General features: G+C 45.2%; 1 protein-coding gene across 5 annotated transcripts in view; it reads right to left on the reverse strand.

Annotated features, from left to right (window-relative positions):
- The window catches only part of SPECC1L (sperm antigen with calponin homology and coiled-coil domains 1 like), a 121807-nt gene that overhangs the window by 36321 nt on the left and 61714 nt on the right, over positions 1-23772 (reverse strand). For 4 of the 5 annotated variants that reach the window (XM_079943464.1, XM_079943463.1, XM_079943461.1 and 1 more), the window contains 6 exons: positions 22241-22416; positions 20885-20976; positions 15673-15763; positions 5174-5257; positions 3398-3554; positions 1135-1237 (listed from right to left, as the gene is read on the reverse strand). In XM_079943464.1, coding sequence (XP_079799590.1) covers positions 1135-1237; positions 3398-3554; positions 5174-5257; positions 15673-15763; positions 20885-20976; positions 22241-22416 — 703 coding nt within the window. The remainder of the gene's footprint in view (positions 1-1134; positions 1238-3397; positions 3555-5173; positions 5258-15672; positions 15764-20884; positions 20977-22240; positions 22417-23772) is intronic. The other variant, XM_079943465.1, reaches the window with a different exon arrangement.

The raw sequence follows: 23772 nt of genomic DNA on the forward strand, positions 1-23772 counted from the left end.
GTACCCTTTAAACAATAAATCCCCATTACCCCCTGCCCCCAGCCCCTGGCAACCACCATTCTACTTTCAGTCTTGATGAATGTGACTATTCTACGGAGTTCATATAAGTGGAATCCTAAAATATTTGTACTTCTGTGTATGGCCCATTTCATTTAGCATAATGTCATGGAAGCAACCTAAATGTCCATCAACAGATGAATGGATAACGATGCAGTACATATATATGATAGAATACTACTCAGCCATAAAAAAGAATGAAATAATGCTATTTGCAGCAACATGGACATAGAGATTATCATATTAAGTGAAGTACGTCAGAGACAAGTATCATATGATATCACTTATGTGTGGAATCTAAAAAAATGATACAAATGAACTTATTTACAAAACAGAAACAGACTCACAGACAGAAAAACAAACTTACTGTTACCAGAGGGGATACTGTCTGTGTGTGTGTGTTGGGGGGGGATAAATTAGGAGTTTGGGATTAGCAGTTACTAACTACTATATATAAAATAGATAAACAACAAGGTCCTGCTACATAGCAAGGGGAACCATATTCAATGTCTCGTAGTGACCTATAATAGAAAAGAATCTGAAAAAGAATAGAAATATATTTATGTATAAATGAATCACTTTGTTATATACCTGAAACTAACACATCATAAATTAACTACACTTCAGTTTTTAAAAAAAGGTTAATAAAAAAAAGAGAGAGAGACTGACAGGGCAAGAAAGGAGAGGCTATAAAACAGTCCAGATGTGAAATGACAGGGCACAAAGACAGCCCAGTGGGAAGGGGAAAAAGCTAAGAGAAAACTTTAAACATATCAATGATAAGTAAAATCTTAATTTAAAGTAAAATAAATATATTTTCACTCTTAGTCCAGATGAGGCCTTAACAAAAGCAATTAACTGGGACTTAAATGATAAAGTGCTACAACAGCTGAACAAGAGTACTGTAAAGGTTAGCTACTCTGGAAAGGTAGGAAACTTATTTCATCCAAGGGATACTCTGCCATGTTCAGGGTAGACTTGGAACCCAGTGCAGGACTCGTCACTGCTCAGGTGAGTTGCGCCGTCAACACCTGGCGTGGCAGCTGCTCCCCTGGGACAAAAGAACCACGGGGCTACCTGATAGCCTTCGGTTTTCTTCTGACACCACTTCAGCAAGGCGTTCCTCTTGGATCCTCCATATTCTCTCGCCAATGCCGAGAGAGGGTCCTTCCTTTCTTCCCTGATAAGTGAAAATAAGGAACCCAAGTTGAAATATTTCTTATTTGAGCACCCTTCTAAACCAGAAATTCAACACAACAGAACATTTGAACAGAACAAACGCACACTCAGAGGCATCCAATGGCAAGATGTACCTTCACCCGTTGGATTTTTCCTGTCAGTTTTTATGGGTCCCACAGACCCACCACCATCAGGGGGCTCTGCCATCTGTAGGGGGCTCTGCCATCTCTAGGGGGCTCTACTCATTACCCACACGGAAACTGGCAAAGCTTCAGCACCACTGCATCTTGGGTTCCTCATTTTCACTTAGGGAAGAAAGGAAGGACCCTCTCTTGGCACAGCACCACTGTGCCAGGCCATGTGCATGTGCTGGGCAGGGTGCAGTGAGCAACACAGAGACCCTGCCTCTCAAGGAACTTCAGAGTTTACTACAGGACAGACCAACTACAGAAGCTTGGGGGGGAAAAAAAATCAATGGCTATACCTTACTCATTTCTTAAAATTATATGGAGGGTACTTTAGGGCACTGTCAACTGCCTTGGAGGCAGAATAAATATCCTGCCCCAGACCAGACACTGAATCAAAAAAGATTTTGTGATCACCCTGGCGATGGAGCAGGGGAGGCATACAACCCACTCCTCCAGTACCCAATCCTTCCTTCCAGAAACTATTCTAGAAGCAGAACAGAATACCAAGGAGCACTCTGTAAAACAACCTGTTCCTTGACAAGCAGCACACTCTTAAAAGCCTGGTCTAATTTTTAGTGATGACTGCACAAGTGGAGATTCTAGCCCTACGACCCATACACTTAACAGTCCAGTAACTGTCCTAGAGGTTATGATGTTACAGGTGGCTTACTATTATTCTGTCCATATTCATCCTACAAAGTATGGTAGGAAATCAAAGAGCACACATGTAGAACTGAAGCTTTTCCAAGTGAGAGGTGCACTGAAATAGCACCAATTTTTATTTAGAACCAAAAGTAAAATATGAAAATATTTCAACTTGCAGTTAGACTGCTGTCTTGAAGAAATATACTTTTATGTTCGTGTACCTGCCCACCGATTGCTGCCCTGATTTAAAGGGTTCAAAGAAGTTTGTTATAACACCACTGATCACAGGAAATGAGAATGAAGATAAAGGTGAGATATGTGAATGAAAACAAAAGGGCAAGCCAAAAGAAAAATAAAAACCTCTATTATGCTCAAAATAAAACTACTACAATCACTTGTGAAAGGTTTCCTCTAGTTCACACAGGCCATTTTGCTATAGAAACAGCTTAAAAAGCATCAAAGACGAGTAAAGTCTATGGGCACAATGAGAAGCTGCAGCAAAGAGCCTCCTAGAGCAGAGGGTGCTCTCCTGTAACATCTTCACTGTAAGATAAGGAAGCTAAGGCCAGGAGACACCTTGTGGAGGCTCACAACTTCTAAGTGGGGCACCAGGAAGAGTGGGGGCCCTGCCCACCGGCGCGGACAGTGCTCCCCCGGGCTTGGCCAGGGCAGCATGAGCTGCACTCTCCACTGCACCCGACCTGCCTGACCCGCACTGAGTACGGGACCACTCTTCTAAGAGGTCGGTCCCTGAGAGGCTGGGTTTTATAAGTGAGCATATAATTTGAGTTTGAGACACCAAATATCCCACTTTTACTCAAACTTGTAAGTCAGTGTATGGTAAAGTTCTGAAACCCACTTCCATCCCTCCTTCAGTTCGTGTTCAGCCTTCCTGCACACTCACTGGAGTCACTGACCCTGCCAGTAACGCTCACCTTCCTCCCGGTCCACCACCCTCAAGGCCTCGCTCGAGTTCCCCTCTTCCAGCCTCCCCAACACTCCATCCACACCCCGTTTTCACTAAACTTACTTTTGTACTCAGCTGTTCTCTACTTGAAAAAACCAAAACCAAAAAACCCCACAAAAAACAAAAACACCAGCTGCTTGGGGAAAATAATTATCTCTTTTACTTTGCTTTACTTTTTCACTTTCATATCATCTTTCCCAATTCTAGGCATAGAAGGCTAGATCAGAAAACACTAAATAACACATAAAGAATGAAAATACATCAGTGCTCGAATGCCGTTACTTTATAACCTGATCATTTAATTTCAAAAGGCCAGGAACGGCAGGCATGAAATGCACCAATACTAACTACTGTCCTCTACCTTATCCGGCTTCGAGTGGTGGGGGTCACGGAGGCCGTGGGGGAGGAGGACAGGGACAGCTGTGGCGACGTGGCACCAATGGCCATGAGCGAGGCAGGAGACGCGCCCTCAGGTGCAGAGACATCTCGCTTCATCTCTTCACTGCTTCGTCTGGACACTGAGTGTAAGAAACAGCCATTATGCAATTTATAGCAAAAACATTTTAAGCTGAGTTCTTGAGACATCTTCAGCAGGTCCCCAAAAGAGCAGAAATTATCATACAGGAGGAAAAATTAACATTCTCTTTAACTTACTGATAACTTGAAAGGATTTTTTTTTTTTGCCATTTTAAAAAACTGTAGGGGGCTTCTCTGGTGGTGCAGTGGTTGAGAATCTGCCTGCCAATGCAGAGGACACGCGTTCGAGCCCTGGTCTGGGAAGATCCCACATGCCGCGGAGCAACTAGGCCTGTGAGCCACTACTGAGCCTACGCATCTGGAGCCTGTGCTCCGCAACAAGAGAGGCCGCGATAGTGAGAGGCCCGTGCACCGCAATGAAGAGTGGGCCCCGCTTGCCACAACTAGAGAAAGCCCTCGCACAGAAATCAAGAACCAACACAGCCAAAAATAAAAATAAATTAAAACAAACAAAACAAAAAAAACTGTGAAAAAGGTACAGTTGTTGAAATATGCACAGATGCCCATATTCCCTGAAGGCAAGGAGTGTGTCTCATCCACCCTTAACACTCAAAGCACCCACCTGGCCCACAGTGAGTCCCCCGCAAACCTGCGTTCAACTACAAACATGACCAAAGCCAAAGGCTAACTAAAGCAACATTCACTCTCAACCAAAATCAACACAACCCTTCTGAACATGGCCAAAAACACTGCTGAAGAGACAGAAAGGAAAGATGCTTTGTTACAGGGCCACACTTAATTCTGGGTCAAGATTTTTTTTTTTTTTGGCTGCCTTGGGTCTTCATTGCTGCGCGTGGGCTCTCTCTAGTTGTGGTGAGCGGGGACTACTCTTTGTTGTGGTGCACGGGCTTCTCATTGCAACGGCTTCTCTTGTTGCAGAGCAAGGGCTCTAGGCATGCGGGCTTCAGTAGTTGAGGCGCATGGGCTTAGTTGCTCCACGGCATGTGGGATCTTCCCGGAACAGGGATCGAACCCATGTCCCCTGCATTAGCAGGCAGATTCTTAACCATTGCGCCACCAGGGAAGTCCCAAGCCACGTTTTAAAAAACATGAATCAACAAAACAGAAAAGCAAAAGGTGTCGTGTCAAGTCAACTACCGAGAGATAAGAACAATCAGGAAAGTCCTATTTTGAAAGCGTTAGCTCTAGGAGACCGAAAAAGTAAGCCCATCAAATTCATCATTGTAAAATGGCTATAACACTGGAAAAATCTGGCTTCTGGAGAATTTTTGGTGTGCTCTGAAATAACCCTTCAAAAACAGTCATGACACATCTTGTGATAAATATTTTAACCTTTCACAGCTACCCAACTTTGTATGAACCTATATTTTCAGTATATCTTCTAACCCACTCTAGGCACTTAATGAATACTTGTTAAGTGAATGGAACTATCTAGCTTTTATTTTTTATTTTTGAAATCAGGGCCACGAAATGTGATTTCTATGAAATGTGTAAGATACAATAGGGGAAATTCAGAGTGAAAAACAATCAACTAAAGAGGCAAGTAAGGTTAAATAAACCTAAAGAGAAAGTACTCGGTACCATCACTAAAACTTCTGGAAGAATCTTTTGAAAAGAAATTTCAGATAAAAAGTATTACCTGAGATGGTCTTGGCACTTTCCATGGCAGGTACTCTCGGCAGAGAAGCAGGTCGGCTGGTTGAAGATGTTCTTAGTAGATGCTCTGCACAGGGTGGAAAGTGTCACAGTAAAGAGACCTGACCCTGAATTTCAAGAGGCAAAGGCAGCAGGAAGGTGAGTTTTGCTCCCTTTGCCCCTGAGGCTCGTCTGTCCCTCCTTCCCATCCAGGGCACCTCAACGGCTCCCCACAGAGTCCCCTATACAAAACAACTCCCATAGACAAGGACCAAGGGAAAACATCTCATTCAACTTTTATTTCTAGGGATGAGACATGCAACACAGATGAACACTTCTAAACCACCGACTGCTACTTACCTCTGATGCAATTCAACCAAAATTCCAAGATCCCCCACTGCATCTAGGTCTAAAAGTACAAACTAAATCAAAGCCTTGCCCTGTGTGCCTACAGTTAGTGGAGGAGCCATACGTGTCTACAACCAGAGACAAGTCAGGATGGAAACTGGAATAAGAGAATGATAAAGCACTATCAAGCCACAAAGAGGGATTTCCCTGGTGGCACAGTGGTTAAGACTCTGCGCTCCCAATGCAAGGGGCCCAGGTTCGATCCTTGGCCCGGGAACTAGATCCCACTTGCATGCCGCAACTAAGAGTTCACAACTAAGGAGCCGGCAAGCTGCAACTAAGACCCGGTTCAACCAACCAAATAAATAAATAAATAAAAAGATCTATCAAGCCACAGAGGTAGAAGCCATTTGCTTCGACTTCAGGCATCAGGAAGCCTTCAGCAGCATAATGACATGAATTAGTCTGTCAGACGGCTGGCTTCACTAATGGAGAACAGGGCTGGGGAACAGTATTCAGCCAGATGACATTCAGAGCAGAGGTAGAAGGACATTCAAGTTAGAGGACAATAAATCCCAGCATGGCTGAACCACAGGGCAGGGGGGGAACAGAGAGGGCAGCAGGCGGATAGCTCTAAAGCGGGGATGTGGCTAACTGACAAGAGCCTCACTGCCTGGCATGTGGACTTCAGTCTGAGGGCAGCGAGGACCCTCAGGAGGGACACAACCAGATCCTGCTTCCCCGTCAAGGGCACAGCTCCACCTGTTCTCGCTGAACACAGGCTGGGTTGGAGTCTCTGAAGTTCCCTGAGCCCTGGCACACTGGTTCCCTTGCCCCCTCAGCCCGGCCAAATTCACCAGCCTTTGGGCCCAGTCTGACACCCCTTCCTCAGCACCTGCTCCCCACAATGGGTGCCCCAGACACAGGCTGGCCCGCCTCTGACCTCGGTGACAAGCCCAGCGAGGCTGTCACCAGGCCAGGACAACAAGCAAGGAAGGCTGGATGTGTCCCGCCTGGTCCGGTGTGTCAGGGACATGTGATGGGGCTGGGCTAAGTGAAGACAGTTAGTCCTGTCTGAGAACAAACACACTGGACGGGGAAAGGCGGGATCAACCAGACACCAGTCAAACAGCCCCATCAGCACTTCGTTTTAAGAATTAACAATTTAAAAACTACTCCCTCTCAGAATATCATGATATCAAAAGTAATGGCCTATCACAGTATCTTTCAAGGAGAGCACATCTTTCATGCCAAATGTGTTTTCTAAGCGTGTGAGGACTATGTGGTTGTGATCTCACAGCACTCTGGAGGGAGGATCCAGAAGACAGGACTCACACAGCCCACAGCCACTACGCCTTTCTTATCCTGAACCAACAAAGCCTCGGTGCAAAGCCCACCAGCAAGCATCGGTCAAAATTCTGAACTCTGTGGTGCTTGCACTTGTCTTCACAGGAAGAGCACATTATGTACAAAGACTGACAGACAAAGCAAAGTTCGTGGAACATGGCAAGAGTAGGAAATAGGAGTCAACATTTTAAATTTAGTCCAAATGTCCACTTCACAGTTACGAGACTGGTCATGCCCCTGAAGCCTTCATCTCCCAAAGAACACAGCACATGAGGAAAGTGAGGACAGATTATAGAGACACACGGGTCAGAACAAGGAGGGTGCCAGCCGAGAGCAAGCGGGAGGCACCCCATCTCCATCTCTGCCACTGGGCACATGGAAGGTGCGCGACTGAGGCACGGTGCACAGACCTGCCGCCCACCCAGTGCAGCCTGCTCTCACTACATGTCTAAGGATCCAAATCCGTCTCAACTCAGTAGACAGTCCCTGGCACAGGCCAACGCTGCCCTTCTGAGAAGGTACAGAAAGGCACTGTTCGGAGGCACCTTCCAATGGGCACAGCGCTGCCTGCCGCTCCGGGTGGTGTTCTCACTGCTGCTTGCGACACCAGCCACGGAACGAGCACAGGCCCCTCTGCTGCTGCAGCAGCGGCTAGATTACAGCTTCACGTCAAACTGCCGGAGAATCCCTCTTTGGGAAATAAGATTAGTGTGTCACAATCAGATGTGGCAGGCAGAAGAGAGCTGACGTTACAGTAATCAGGTCTACTCTATTGCCATATGGAGCTATTCTTGTCTTTAATCCATTCATTAAACAAAAACCACTTGGGTGTCCATGACTTGCCAGGCACTGGGCATGATGCAAAAGTCAGAGAAAGGAGGAAAGAAGGCAGCAACTTGCCCTCCTGGAACTCAGAGTCTACAGCGGAAGCCAGACATTTAAAAAATCTCTGCGCGTGAGGGATGCAGGAAAGAAGCAGTACAAGGGGCTCTGGGAACACAGCAGGGGACGTGACCTGCTCTTGAGAGGAGGTCCGGAAAGGCCTCCTCGGGAAACGACATCTCAGTTAAGACTAGAAGGATAATTAATAGCTTTTATACAGGCAAAGGAGAGCGTGTTCCCAGCACAGTGTTCAGCAGACACCAAAGGAAATCTAGGACAGCAGTGCTGTGAGGGCTGGCGAGGCTGGAAGGCCAAAGCAGGCCAGGCTGAAGAGTGTGGCCTTCACCCACTGGCAACATGGAGCCAGTGATGGTGTCTCGGGTGGACATCCTTCCAGCTGCAGGGGTGGGAGGGCAACAGTGCATGCAGGGTGATGAGTTATACCCAGAGCAGAGAGCAGAGAGCCTGGACCCAGGTGGTACCAGGGGAGATGGGAGAAGTACACAGATTCAAGGGCTCTTCAATGAGGCAGAATCAACAGACTTGCTGACCACCTAGAAATGGTGGAGATAGAAAGGAGGTTCCACATACAGAGATAAGAGAGAAGAAGAGGACTCTGGGAGGGAAAGAGATGAGGACACATGCAATTTGAGGACCCGATAAGATATCCAGGGAAAGATGTGGAGTGCAGGTTTGATCCCTGGTTGGGGAGCTAAAATTCCACATGTCTCGGGGCCAAAAAACCAAAGCATAAAACGGAAGCAATATTGTAACAAATAAAGACTTTAAAAATGGTCCACATCAAAAAATCTTTTATAAATAAATAAATAAATAAAAATAAAAAGAGGAGCCTAAGGATTTCCCTGGCGGTCCAGTGGTTAGGACTCTGAGCTTCCACCACAAGGTGCCATGGGTTTGACCCCCGGTCGGGGAACTAAGATCCTGCAAGCTGCGTGGTGTGGCCAATAAAAAATTAAAAAAAAAAAAAAGACTCTTAAAAAAAATAAAAATAGGAGCCTAAATACCCAACTTCTGCTCATTGAGGAGTAGTTCCAAACACACTAATGTTCCTGCTGAAAATAACTGTTACATCTTGAAAACATACAAACATCAACTACTTAAAAGCACTGAAGAGAAACTAAAAGCAGGCAGAAAATGAAAGAAATCTGCATTTGGAAGGAACTGGCACTGGGTGAGTTTCCTAGTTTTATGACTATAGGTGTGAGTGTAGGCCCCACCTGAGGCCATACAGGGCAGCTGAAATTTGGTAGAAAACCCAGGGTCTTATCATTGCCTCAAAGAAGCAGAGGAGATACCTCAGGACAACCAAAGCTGCTGGAAAGCAAGGGGGTTGGGGAAATACCAGAAAGGAAAGAATCACAAATTTTGTATATAAACTCTGCTCGTATCCCACTGACCTCTGAAATCCACAAGCACTCAGATTCCAAGGAGTTGAATTAAGGAAAAATAGCTGAACAGTTATTTCAACTGAAGGAAAGAGGTTAGAGTTTGAGGTGAACCAAGTTAACTGCTTGCTAACAAAAACCAATTTTCTGCAGAGGAACAAGACAGAATTCAGAATCTCTACAATGTGTGATTCACACTGCCCAGAATACAATCCAAAATTACTAGACATACAAAGAAAAAGAAAAAGTGACTCATACTCAAAAAAGAAATGGAAACCCACCCAAAGATGACTTATATGTTGGAATTAGCAGAAAAGCATTTAAAGCAGCTACTGCAAATATGTTCAACATTATAAAGGAAAATATGTTCTCAACAAATGAATAGGAAATCTCAGCTGAAACTGCTGAGACAGTATGAGACATGCCCTTCCTGAGACGCAATGCAAAAGACAGCCTAAAGCTGAAATTAGGGCAGACACAGAAAAATCCTCTGGAGCACCCGCCCCACTCTAAACACAAAGTATCACCAGAGCAACTGGAAGCCTGCTGTGCACTGAGGACATCACAGCAACAACAAAACTCAAACCCAGCCCAGCTCCTGAGCAGATTAACTCAAACTCCGACATTAAACACCTAGAAGGAAAGAGGTGCCCATGTCAAGGCATAAAACTGCTGTCCTACACAAGATTCCCAGCTTTCAACAATTATAAAATATACAAAAAGCAAGAAAAAACAATACATCCAGCTCACTGCATCAAGACAGCAAGTAATCAATAAACCAGACTTGGACATGGCACAGATGCCGCAACTATCTGACAGGTCACTTAAAATAACTATGATTAATTATGTTAAAGCCTTGGTGGAAATAGCAGACAACATGCAACAGTTACAATTTCCTATTTGACTTTCACTTACAGTTTCCACCTCTCTGCTGAAATTAGACAAATAAAACTGTGAGAACCACATCTCTGGTTCTCAACTGGGGCAGTTTTGCCAACATACCAAGGTCTTGAGGCATTTTTGGTTGTCACAACTAGGGGAGTGGGGTGCTACTAGGACCTTACCAGCTAGTGGGTAGAGGCCAGGGATGCTGCCAAACATCCTACAATGCAGCAAACAGAGAATGAATTTTATGCATATACTTAAAAAAAAATCAACCGGAATTGTGGGTGGGGGGGAATGAAATGCAAACTGTGATAAAACTAATCTAACTGTATTACAAAAGCATGACCTAACCACAATGAGAGAGAGGTGAAAAAAGGAGCTGACCTAAGTAACTGTGAGAAGAATGTTGTTTCGAGTGGAGACTCTCAGGCTAAACACAAAAAGAACTGTACAGGGTTTCCCTGGTGGCGCGGTGGTTGAGAGTCTGCCTGCCGATGCAGGGGACACGGGTTCGTGCCCCGGTCCGGGAAGATCCCACATGCCGCGGAGCAGCTGGGCCCGTGAGCCATGGCCGCTGAGCCTGCGCGTCCGGAGCCTGCGCTCCGCAATGGGAGAGGCCACAACAGTGAGAGGCCTGCGTACCGCAAAAAAAAAAAAAAAAAAAAAAAAAAGAACTGTACACAAACACTGCACTCTGGTACATTTGCTTCTCACAGGGTACGGTTTAGCAATTTTGAAACTACTGTACATGTATAAACTCATGATTTTTGATAGAGAAATAATCATCACGTGTGTACGTATGGGCTGGTGCACATACATACAGTCTTCCTGGCTCTGTCCAGAGAGGAGCTGGAGGAGGTGAAACCTCAGTAGTAATGGGTACGCCTCGCACCCAGATCTCGTTTTCTAAATACTACTGATTCCACAGCTAGTGCAGGGGAAAAAACAAGCCTGGATCATCTGTGGTGCCCCAAAGAAAGAAAGTGCTTTGGCACTTTGGTGGGGTGGGGGATGAAAAGAGCTCCCAATGATCAACGTTGGAATAACATGAGCAGCAAAATAAATAATAGTAATAGACTAACCCAAAGAATAAAATAAATATCCACGAGTCCATACTAATACAAATAAGGGCTATAAATATAACAATAAGTACAATAATATAACACAAATGATTCCTTACAGGAAGAATGAGGAAACAGAAAATCACCGCTAGAGCACAGTACTAACTGCTGCAGGCAAAATGCACAAACAGATGCTAAAATCAGTGAGAGGAAGTTTAAGCAGGAATAGGATATTTATTATTCACTAGTAGACAACCGCTTCAATCAAGTGATCCAGGTCACATCACCAGTAACAGGACACATCAACATCACGTGCCCCTGACGTGATGCACGTAGACAGACACATCACCTTGTGCTGCCCTTCCCAGCAGTACGTAACCTCAGCCTAAGCAGGAGAAAACATCAGACAAGCCCATCTTGAGAGACATTCTAAAAAATAACTGACCAGTACTCTTTAAAGTGTCAAGGTTCTAAAAGACAGGGAGAGGGACAAGCTGCTGCAGAACGGTGGAGACTCAAGGAGGTAAGACAACTCAGTGCAAACTGGGGTCCTGTGTTTGATCCTGGAACAGAAAAGGGACAGCAGTGGAACAGTCGGTGAGATTCAGAGACTGCACTTCAGTTAATAACATTTCCACGATATTGCTTTCCTACTTTTTTTTTTTTTTTTTTGCTGTACACGGGCGTCTCACTGTTGTGGCCTCTCCCATTGCGGAGCACAGGCTCCGGACACGCAGGCTCAGCGGCCACGGCTCACGGGCCTAGCCGCTCCATGGCATGTGGGATCTTCCCGGACCGGGGCATGAACCCATGTCCCCTGCATCGGCAGGCGGACTCTCAACCACTGTGCCACCACGGAAGCCCTTGCTTTCCTACTTTTGATAACTGTTCTATGGTTATGTAGTTTGTCCACATAAGGGAAGCTGGGTGAAGGATTTTTTTTTTTTTTTTTTGGCCTTGTGGGATCTTAGTTCCCTGACCAGGGATCGAACCTGTGCCCCCTGCAATGGAAGTGTGGAGTCTTAACCACTGGACCGCCAGGGAAGTCCGTGCGTGAAGGATTTAAGAGAAGTCCAATACTTCTGTAACTCTTCTGCAAGTCTAAACTTATCTCAAAACAAAGAGTTGAGAGACAGACAGAACACCTTAAACAAATAGTGCAATGCATGCTTATTGCAACAAGGTACTGACTGCAACTTACCTTGAAACACATTTAAAAAAGATGAACTGAAGGAAAGATAGAAGGATGGATAAATATGTGATAAAGCGAATACAGCAAAGTGCCATAGAATCGAGGTAGTGAGATGCGGATACGTGACTTCTTTCCACTTTTCTGTATGCTTGAAATTTTACATAATAATATGGAGAAAATATGGGAGCCTAGATGGTTTGGTTTATCAAGACAAATACTAAGAACTACAGGGAAGGAAAGACCTTTGGAAGTGAACAGATACCCATTAGACTGTAAATACAGGAGGGTAGGATTTCTATCTTAATTTCTCCTCGAAATTTCCCAGCTAGGGCTGGATCTAGGGCTGGGCCAGAATCTGACTTAGATCTACCCTTTGGAGAATGCAAATTGCTGTGAAACTTTTAAATAAAAGGTTCTTTTTATTTTAATTTAAAACAAAGATTTGGCTTTCTAGTAAAACCTCCTAACTTTGTATCACATTCATTACATGTACCTTCACCATAAATCAATTTTTTCAAAATAATGAATTTTTAAAAAGGTTTACATCTCTATCCTCAACACAATTTAGACAGATGATCACAGCAAGAATCTCTTTACAGAACATGACTATCCTTGGACTAATCAGCTTTCTCGGATCCTTGTACATCTGAGCTGATGACAGCAACACCACACTCAGGTCCCACTGACGCTGGGCAACCTCAGGCTCCCTAACCATCTGCATCGCCCAGCCGAGGTCTCTGCTTGCACTGGGCCTTCTAAGATCACTGTGCAAGGGAACAGTGGGGACAGTGAAGACCCTCCCAACTGCCTGTATCCATGTACCTGCTTAGGCTACAAACACCAACTCATGTCTTATCTACAAAGATTCACCTGTCATGACCCAGACCACAGAATTCAACTGCCAATAATACTAACAAAAGAGCATTTGATTAGTCCATTTATAATAAGATCTCTGGTCTAAAACATTTTCCTGTAACTGACATACAAGCATGATGAAAAACAGAAAAAAACCCATACCTTTTATAAAATACTTAACTGGAAAAACCAACAAATTATCCAATTTAAGTATAGTAGAACAAGAGGCAGCACTTTTCAAGTTTTCAGGAATGAAGCCATTGAAATTTTCAACCTGAAAATCACAGGCTGTGTTGTGTGACTTCGACCAGGACAGAAGAGACAATCAGGGGAGAAAAGCACCTCCAGCAGAGCTCAGAACTACTCTCTTAACTGGCATGGAGAACCACGGTGGTTTTTTATGACCTAGAATCATTTGGTTGTTCTTAGTTTTGTAAGTGGTTTCCTTCCCTAGTGACTGTTTAAGATAAAAGGTTACACTATCAACAAATTCTCAGATACAAATTCACCCAAGTGTATTTCCCTCTCTCTTGTATTTGCAGTTTCAACTAAGCCCAGTTAAGGCACCAGAACAGACAGAAGTGGAGAATGTGGCCGGCACTTGCAGGCAGACTGCACACACAATGTGCCCAATGGTGTTATCATATGACCATTACCAGTAATAAAAAGAAGAGCGCCAAAAAGAGGTTTAACTCGGCAGAGCCTCAGAGACACCTAACACGTTTTGTCTGCGTCTTCAATAACCTTGGCCCGCAGACCTTCCACACCCACTTTCCACCTATAAAGCCAGGCTAAGAGCAAAACTAAATGGTAATCTCTGCCCAGTTTCCCAAACTTGTCCCTTCCTAAGAATCACTTGGGGTGCTTGTGAAAATGAAGTTTCCAAGCTCCCTTCCTGGAGAGTCCATGTCAGCAGATCTGAGACGAGGCCCCAGATTCCACATTTTACCAAGTGACTCAGGTAAATCTTATCAACAGGTAAGTTTGAGAAACACCACTGGTGCTGGCAAGGTTTCCCCAGTAAACCTTGTGCTGCTGTGGGCCAATCAAGATGAGTGGGGAAGGTAGCCTTGAAAGGGGAGAAGCCCCCTTCGGACGCAGTAACAGAGTGAGTACAGACAGGAGAGAGAGGCCCTGGGCACAGCACCCCTCACAGGCCAGGCAGGAGGACTGAGCACAGGAGATGGAGGAGGAGATGCAGAGTGGGCGTGAAGGACACCAGAAAGAACATCCAGGGGTGGGCGGGCTCAACACGGCCAGATGCTGCCCACAGCCACTGACACCGTGGACCACAGCAGCTCGGGTGGACAGGAGAGGGTACAAAGCTGACCACAGGGGTAAGAGAGCCTTGGGAGAGGGAGCCAAGGCCCTGAGCTAGATGTTCACGATGACCCCGACTTACACAAGGAAACAGCATCCAAGAGGTCAGCAGCAGGACCCGTGACCACACACACAATCCCCGGATCCATCTGGGGGCCAGGGTGGGAACTCAGCACAGATGTAAAGGGAGACTTTAAACCATCCACACTTGTTCCCTTAGCAGGAGGACCTTCCGAGGGGAGAAGAGAGCTCAGGCCACAGCTAACACAGGAACCAGAAGCTGAAGCCGGGATGGAAGGCAAGTCTGCAGGGGCAGTGGCAACAGCACTGTCCTGGGCTCCACCATCCCCCTTGTACGCAAACTGCCCACTGAACCCCATGCCTGGCAGCCCCCCGGAGCCCACAGAGCCAGTCCTCTGCTTCTCTCTCCCCCACACCCATCCAAACTGCACAGTCGCAGCCCCAGAGCCTGACTCCCACACCAGGAGCGCAGGAGGGGCCCAGCCTGCCCAGCCAGGAGGGGCCTGGGCTCCGGAAGGTGTCACACCTGCCGGGCATCTCCACACCCACCCCAACCAAGTGTGCCTTTCCCAGCACCTGGTCCAATGCCCAAAACCGTTTTTCCAAAGCACTTCAGCACCACACGTAGGGAGGCAGTGGGGGAGAAGGACCCCTGACCTCGAAAGGCAGAAGCCTTGGGCTCGGGTGCTGGGGCCGCCATAAAGAGCTGCGTGGAAACGGCACTCGCTGAACCCCAGCTATCAGAGGCTTTTCTTTCACAAGTGACGCAGAGCACAAAGACCAAAGGAATGGGCTCTGGAGCCAGGCTGTCCGGGTCTACTGTTCCTTATCTTAAATGTCAACCTGTGTTTATGAGTTATTTAACTGTTTGAAGCCTCATTTTTCGCATCTATAAAATGGGGATAACTATACACGCCCCACGAAGAACTGTAAAAACAGGGCCTGGCAACAGTGTGGACTCCCTGTCACCCTCGTGACACTATGAAGTCATCTTCCAAGATGCATCTATTAACAAACAGTCTCCTCATCTGTAATTAAGACGTGTTATTAGTAAACCTGTGATAAAGATGTGTATCAGACTGGTAGAAATAATGTCAAGAATAAAGAAAAACAAGTTAGTTAGCCCCAAAAGTCAGATGAATAAAAAAATTAACAACAAAAGTGAAATACTGCACACGAGATGTACCTTGAACAGGAATTTCCCCGTAGTTTGGTCTCTTATCTGACAGGGCTGTCAGGGGTTTAGATGTAGAGATTGGTCCACTTATGGAATGTCTCTGAAATCATAAGACAAACAGTGTCCATATTAGGTTAAATCAGAGCTGGGTTTCACAGAGTAAATGTTGCAGAGAGTAAATATTTAGTTACGAATTTGCATAATTCCTTCCACACTATTACAGTAAGACTGAAAAAAACACACACACTCCCAGAGGCATATAATGTGATCAGTATACTATTTTAAAATGAACACAGAAAGATCCCACATGCCCCTCACTCGCCAATCAGCAAAATCCGGATGTGCTCCTTTAGTACTTGGATTGGCCATTCATGCCCCAGTACCAAATGGATCTCACTCTGTCACCTCCTCACTAAGTTTCCAACACTGCTGCCAGGCACAACCTGGCACCTTAACTCAGCACCAGCTTGGTCACCAGCCTCCTCCCCTCCGGTCTCATACATACACGTACCTACCAAATACTTGAACCCTCTCGGCTCTCCTGAGCCACCTCCCGCCACCTCTGTGTGATGCCCCAACACCACCAACTACTCACTCCTGCCCACAAGGACACGCTGTTCACCAGCTCTGGGCTTGTTCTCATGCTTCTTTCCTCAGCTCTCCCAGCCCTTTTTTATCCAGCTGAATTCTGACTACTCATTCCATAGTCCCAGCAGCAACGTGTGAGAGGGCCAGCCTCCCCACACCCTCACCAACACTTGATACTGGCAGTCTTCATTTTAGCCATCCCGAAGGTGCGTACTGAGATATCATAATGGATTTAACTTGCATTTCCCTGATGACTACGATGTTGAGCAACTTCTCATGTGTTTATTGGCCATTTGTGTATCTTCTCTTGGGAAGGGACTTTTCAACTCTTTTGTCCGTTATTTATTGGGTTGTCTTGAACCAAGATGACAAACGAGTCTTCTCTGAATACAAGATTTTGACAGATAAATAAATTGCAAATATATTCTCCCCAGTCTTGTTTGTCATGTTCTTAATATCTTTCAGAGAAGTTTTAAATTTTGATGCCCAAGCTATTAATTTTCTTTTATAGTTCATTTTTTTGTGTGTCCTAAGTAAATTTTTGCCTTGTCGAAGGTCACGAAGACTTTCTCTAATGTTTTCATGTAGAAGTTCTGTAGTTTTAGCTTTTACATTTAAGTCTATAGTCAATTTCAATTTTTATGATGAATGCCATGAGGTAAAGGTATTTTTTTTCTTTTTTTTTCCATATGGATATCTAGTTGTTCTGGAATCCTGTTGAAAAGATTATCCCTCTCCCACTGAATTACCCTGGCACCTTTGTTGAAAATCAGCTGACCTATTTCTGGATTCTCTACCTATTCTACTGATCTAAACTTATGTCAGAACCACACTGTCTTGATTACTCTACGTGCTAACATCAAGTAGTGGAAGTCCTCCAAACTTGTTCCTTTTTTCCCCCCCAGATGCTTTGGACATTCAGGGTTTTATAAATTTCCACATAAATTTTAAATTATACTATCAATTTCTACAAAACAGCATGCTGGGATTCTAAGTTGGATGAGTTGAATCTACAGCTCGATGTGAGGGAGAATTGCAAGATCCTAACAAGACTGAGTCTTCCAACGCATGAACATGATGTATCTTCCCATTTATTACGCCTTTAACTTCTCTCAGCATTATTTTATAGTTTTCACTACAAGGTCTTGCACAATATTTTATTCAATGTATCGCTAAGTATTTCAATTTCCAATTGTTCGCTGGAGTGACTGAATCTAGGAGATAGCAAGAGGAGTCCTCAGACAGAAGTGAGTTTTCTCACCATCTTATCTTGTAAGGGACAGCTCATCACTTTTGCCACATTCTGTTCATGAGAAGCAAGTCACGAAGCCCAGCCAACCCTCAGAAGGAGCAGATGACACAAGAGCACAGCCGCAGGAGGCATGGATCACTGGTAAGCAGTTCAGAGACTGCCTATCCCGTTACTAATGGATCTCCTTGGACCTTCTGAGGTTGTTTTTAAGGTCATTTAGGGCAGATCTAGAATAGTGTTTACTCTAGGGCTATTTAGTTCCACTTCACAGAGTGGTCACTGAGGTCTCTAATGAATGCTCCAAGTATTCAAAGAGGTTTTTCCACGGTGGCCAGTAGGAACTCAAATGATCCCTGCTCTGTGTAAACTATGGGAAGCATCTGTCTGCCAGATTCCCGGTAACTGATCTTTGCTGCAAAATCGTTCTTGCTCAGCCTTGCGGGGTTCGACCCATGTCTACACATGTGCAGACTGGCACTCAGCAAGGACTCAAAGGGAGGCCTATGCAGAGCTCTAGACCTTTTCTGCGTGGCTCTCTCCTCCCAGGCACCCTGCCCCCAAATCCCAGCCCTTGTTCTCCCTGTACATTGATCTGTGTCTCCTCGGATCCAGCTGGCATTCCCTTCCCTGCTCCATGTGGGTTCATCCTCCCTGCTCACCATCTGGAAAAGCGTGGGCCACAGTAAGGCTCAGCTTTCTTAACTTGTCTCCAAAGATTTCAGTCCTGCACCACCTGTCCTACCACGTATGAATGTAACTGCTTCCTACATTTTGTCCAGCCTTATAGCAGTCTGTGGTGGCAGAATAATCCAGCCCTTGACTCCCTCATAGCCAGAAGTGGAATTCCCACTCAGGGAGTTTTGAAAAACTAACAATCCTAATCTTAGGCCCCATTCCCCAGGGATTCTTGTTCACTGGGATGAAGCCTGGGAATCTACGTGTTTAAAAATTCCACATGACTTTTGTGCACAATTAGGTTTGAGAAGCACTGTGCTAACTAATCAAGTACTAAAAAGCTACTGAATGTGGCTTATAATTACTAGTTTTTTCTCCAAGTTAGAGAGGTGACATTTTTTACCTCTTATCTTTACAAAAGTTTACAGAGTGACGCCATGAACATTAAATTTCAACTGACAAACACTATTTAGAGAAACTTCACCTTATATCTTGCACCTTCATCTGCTTTCATTTATATCTTCAACTTTTTTTTAAATGTTATTTTTGATTCTGTTTTTCTTTTTTTTATTAAATATTTATTTATTTATTTGGTTGTGCCGGGTCTTAGTTGCGGCAGGCAGGCTCCTTAGTTGCAACATGTATGTGGTATCTAGTTCTCTGACCAGGGATTGAACCCGGGCCCCCTGCACTGGGAGCGTGGAGCCTTATCCACTGCACCACCGGGGAAGCCCCTGTTTTTTTAAATTAATTAATTAATTAATTAATTAGGCTGCGTTGGGTCTTCATTGCTGTGTGTGGGCTTTCTCTAGCTGCGTCGAGCAGGGGCTACTCTTCGTTGCAGTGCATGGGCTTCTCACTGTGGTGGCTTCTCTTGTTGAGGAGTATGGGCTCTAGGTAAGTGGGCTTCAGTACTTGTGGCACATGGGCTCAGTAGTTGTGGCTCACGCGCTTAGGTGCTCCATGGCATGTAGGATCTTCCCAGACCAGGCATCGAAGTTGTGTCCCCTGCATTGGCAGGCGGATTCTAACCACTGCGCCAGCAGGGAAGTCCCTCTTCATGTCTTTAGAAAGTTTGATTAATCGAGTATATAAAAAGCTCATTATAGACAGAATATGGAATTCCCTTTGCCTTCCTTTCAAATTAAGAGTATAACGTCTTCTACATAAACATAAATGCAAAGCCACAACTTGCAACATTACAAATGCAGAGGGAGAGCACTTCTACCCTAAACTTTACAAAGGAAAAGGTTAAAAAGTTCACTCACAAAATACACAGCCAGTAGTTAACACCTACAAAAGTCTCTGCTCAGACAAAATGTTCTCAAACCCAATCTTTTAGGGAAGAGGTGCAGCCAAGGCTACCCTAGATCACAGGGGACTGGGTTTTAGGCTACTCTCACCTACGTGGAGAAACTCCACCTCAGCTACTGTCCCCAAAGTGGCTCACAGCAAGGGCATAGTGAGAGGGCCTCCTGAGCTCGACAGTCATGCCACCTGCCCTGCTTCTGGTCTGCACTCCCACAGTGGCAAGAAGGGCACCTGAGACACTTGTTCATGATGAGTCAGCAATGCCCCTGGGCCAGCCTGCTACAAAGCAGCCCAGAAAGAGCCACACTGCTCTGGATTCACGCCTGTGCAGACCCCTCCCACTCTGACTCTGAATCTGGGCTGGCCTACAACTTGCTCAGACCAAAATAATGGGATGGAAGTGACACAGTCCAGGTCCCCAGCCAGGTCTTAAAGGGCTTTGCTAACTCCTGCTTCTAGTCTCTTGGAGCCTGAGACACCAGGCCATGAAGGAGCCTGAGAGAAAGACCACGTGGAGAGGGCGGCCCAGCCACCCTGCTGAGCCCAAGCCCAGCCCACCCTCCAGCTGAGTGCAGCTGCAGGGGTGAGCCCAGGCAAAGCCAGAGAAATAAGAAAAATAGTAAAATTGCTGTTTTAAGCCACTAAGTTTTGGGTGATCTGCAGTGCAGCAGGGGATGAGACATGCCAACTATACAGCTGACCCTTAAGCAACACGGGTTTGAACTGTGCAGGTCAACCTACATGTGTGTTTTTTCAATAGTAAATACTCCAGGTACTACACAACTCGCAGCTGGGAATCCGCAGACGTGGAAGCGCAGACACGGAGGGCTGACCATACATTATAAGTGGATTTCTACCTACGCAGAGGGTCAGTGCCCCTAACCCCCCGTTGTTCGAGGGTTGACTGTATATTCTACTTAGAAAGTTATCTTAGTGTAGGGGTTAAAAACATGGTGTCTGAAGTCATGCCACCCAGGCTCAAATCCCAGCTCGAACACTTCATTGTATGACCCTCAGCAAGCTGCTTAGCCATTCTGGGCCTCAGTTTCCAGATATGAAAACTAGGGATAAGAATAATACCTAATAGCCAACAGAGGTGTCATGAGGATTAAATGAGTTAACATTATAAAGCATTGGGAACAGTGTAGAACATATAATAAGTGTTCACTAGTTGTTAGCTATCACTATTATTAGAGGATTTCAGAAGAATAACATACTTGACATTAACATAATTTATCTTAACTAGGGAATTTCACAGCAACCTAGGAAAACAATTGCAACTGTATCCCTCAAGAGGCAGCCATTTGCCCCCCGCGCCATAGTGTAGGTGACTTTGAAAAGGACAAGCTTTCAGAAGCTGGGACCCCCACAGCCTCCATGGTCACAGGCACTTACCTGCATGGGGGAGACGGCTGCCGCAGGGGGTGTTTTCATGGGACTTGGACTCAGAGGCGTTCGAGGAATTGCAGCTGTAGCAGGGCTGGGGACTAGAAAAACAACACACACACAAGTAAATAATGAACACAACAAGGTGCAGTGCAAGCTTTCATAACTGCTCTCTCCTTAAGGGTTCATCCCATGAACCAGCGCTCGCGGCTCCCCTGGGAACGGGAGACACCTCACCTCCTCAACACTCACGGCTGCTCCGTGCAGCCGTCCTGCCGTCAGGCGGACTGTCTGTTCCTGAGACTACTTGTGTTTATTTCCAACCCTGACTATGCCAGTCATTTCACTTTTGTTATTTAATTACGCGGTTAAGTGTTCCATAAACCAAGGAAATCAAAGTACAAAAGCTCCAGGATGAGTGTTTCTGCAACTGCATCAGATGAGAAGCCTGGCGTGCAGTTCGCGGCATATTAAATGAAGGAACGCCGGGCTCTGCTCATCTTCCCTCACCTCCTCCTAAGGAGCTCGTCACTTCCCTCCACACGGATTTTCACACGTACTTCATTTAGTGCAATTAAATGTGTGTAACTGTCTGCTCACATGTCAGTCTCCCTCTCTAGACTGAACTGTTCAAAAGTAGGATCCTGGGAATTCCCTGGCGGTCCAGTGGTTAGGACTCAGCACCTTCGCTGCTGGGGCCCGGATTCGATCCCTGGTTAGGGAACTAAGACCCCGCAAGCCGCACGGCGCAGCCAGAAAAAAAAAATTAAATTAAAAAATAAAGAGGAGGCCACTGAATGAGCAGTGGATGGTGCACCCCTAGTGATGGAGAGCAGAGCAGGTGTGGGTACGGGAGGCCAGACCAAGAGGCCTCGCTAATGGGTCAATGTCAAGGTGAGGAAGGAGGATTGAAGGAGGAAGGAAGATTCCGAGATTTCTGGCTTACGTGACTGGGTGGAATGGTGCTGCCATTCACATGGGGAAAGATGGAAGTTAAGGGACAAGATCTGGTTTCGGATGTGAGAAGATGTCTGGGAGACACGTGGGTGTCAGTGTTAAGTAGCATCTGAATACACTGGGCCTGAGGAGTTCAGAGCAAGGGAGAGGGCTGAAGTCCCACATCTGGAAGTTCTCAGGCACGGAGAAGACACACATGCATGGGGTAAGGCCCAAGTCTGACTCCGAGATCTCTGAGGCTGAACAGATCCCAAATCTCCTGTTAAAATCCACCTTGCAGGAAGACTAACTCACTAACATCATATGAAATGTGATGAGACTCAGAGTAAGATGGTAAAGAACATCAACTAGAACAGAGAACATGTGGTACATGAACACGACCGCCCGCTAGGGCACGATGGATGTTACCTTGAGACGCACTGTCGAACGACTTGATGAGGGTTTTCACCGTAGGGGTCGGCTCGGAGGAAGTCGAGGACCTTCTACTCAGTCCCATCCCCTGCCTCAGGGCTGCCAAGTCTCTCTCAACAGCATTCATGTAGTTATACACCCGGCCACGCTCCTCCTCTTGCCTGAAAACAGTACTGAAATCAGGGCATTTTTGTATACATACTAGAAAATACACATTTCCCCTTCCCAACTGAGAAGTATTAAAAAGTATCAGTTAAAAACAAGAAAATAGTTATCAGTTGAGCTGAGTAAATTACCTGGTCTAATATTCTTATTTGCTTGGTGAATTCCAGGAAATAATACTAAAATTTTTATATCAGGTTATCCTAACTAGGTTAAGTAACCATTAGTTTCCATCTTCATTTGTGTAAGTGTAAGGTGAGAACATCAGTAACCAATTAGCAGTAAAATGGGAGGTGGGCTCAGAACTAGGGACTGTAAGGTTCTGTGCTGTGGAGAAGGCCCTTCCCAGGACAGTGAGTCTGGGAATTCACAGCACATGCAGACAACTGATACCTGCTCTATCTAACATGCCATGCATAGGCGTGGAAATACAAAGAAATGAAATCAAAGCCCATACTCTTAAATTATTTTTTAAAAATGGTATAGTCACCAAATAGAATTTCTACAAAGGGGGAGGGGGGGAAAGCCTGGACGCGTATTGGTAACATGAATCTCCTACATGTTCAGTGTGAGTCAACTAAAAAAATCAATTCCACTTCATTTCTGGAAAGCTCTCATTCACTGAGCAAACACTGAAGTTTACATCTGGAAAGAGATTTCAGCTGCAGAGTTTGCATGTGTTATATAACTACAAGCCAGTTCATACTGTACAAAAATTAAGCCAGTCCGTAGGAAAATTTGTCTTTGGTGGCCATTTGGCTCTTATGACAGAGTTTTTTTGCCAAAATGCCTCATGCTTGGAAGTTTTAATAAAGAATGTACAATAGCCATTATCCAACTTTTTGGTCTTAGAGCCCTTTTCCACTCTTAAAAACTATTGAGGACCCCAAAGAGCTTTTGTTTATGTGGGTTACAGAGATTGACATTTACCATATTAAATATTTTAAATATTTAACTCATCTAAAAATAAACTCAGGGCTTATTAACATAATTAACATATTTTTATGAAAAACAACTATGTTTTCCAAATCAAAAAAATTAATAAGAAGAATAGCAATGTTTTTATTTTTTTTAATTTTTTAAAAAAAAATTTATTTACTTATTTGGCTGCACCAGGTCTTAGTTGCGGCATGTGGGATCTTCCCGGACCAAGGATCAAACCTGTGTCTCCTGCATCGGCAGGTGGACTCCTAACCACCGCGTCACCAAGGAAGTCCAGGGAAGAATATTTTAATGATATTAAAACATAACTATGGCTATTCTTCTTTGATAAACACTAAAACACAATAAGTGGTAGTAACTTATAAGTTAGTTAAAATGTGGAACCTGAAACCATATGAATGAATGAAATTTTCCTACTCTGTCCA

Source organism: Stenella coeruleoalba (assembly GCF_951394435.1).
Source record: "Stenella coeruleoalba genome assembly, chromosome: 14".
Classification (NCBI taxonomy): domain Eukaryota; kingdom Metazoa; phylum Chordata; class Mammalia; order Artiodactyla; family Delphinidae; genus Stenella; species Stenella coeruleoalba.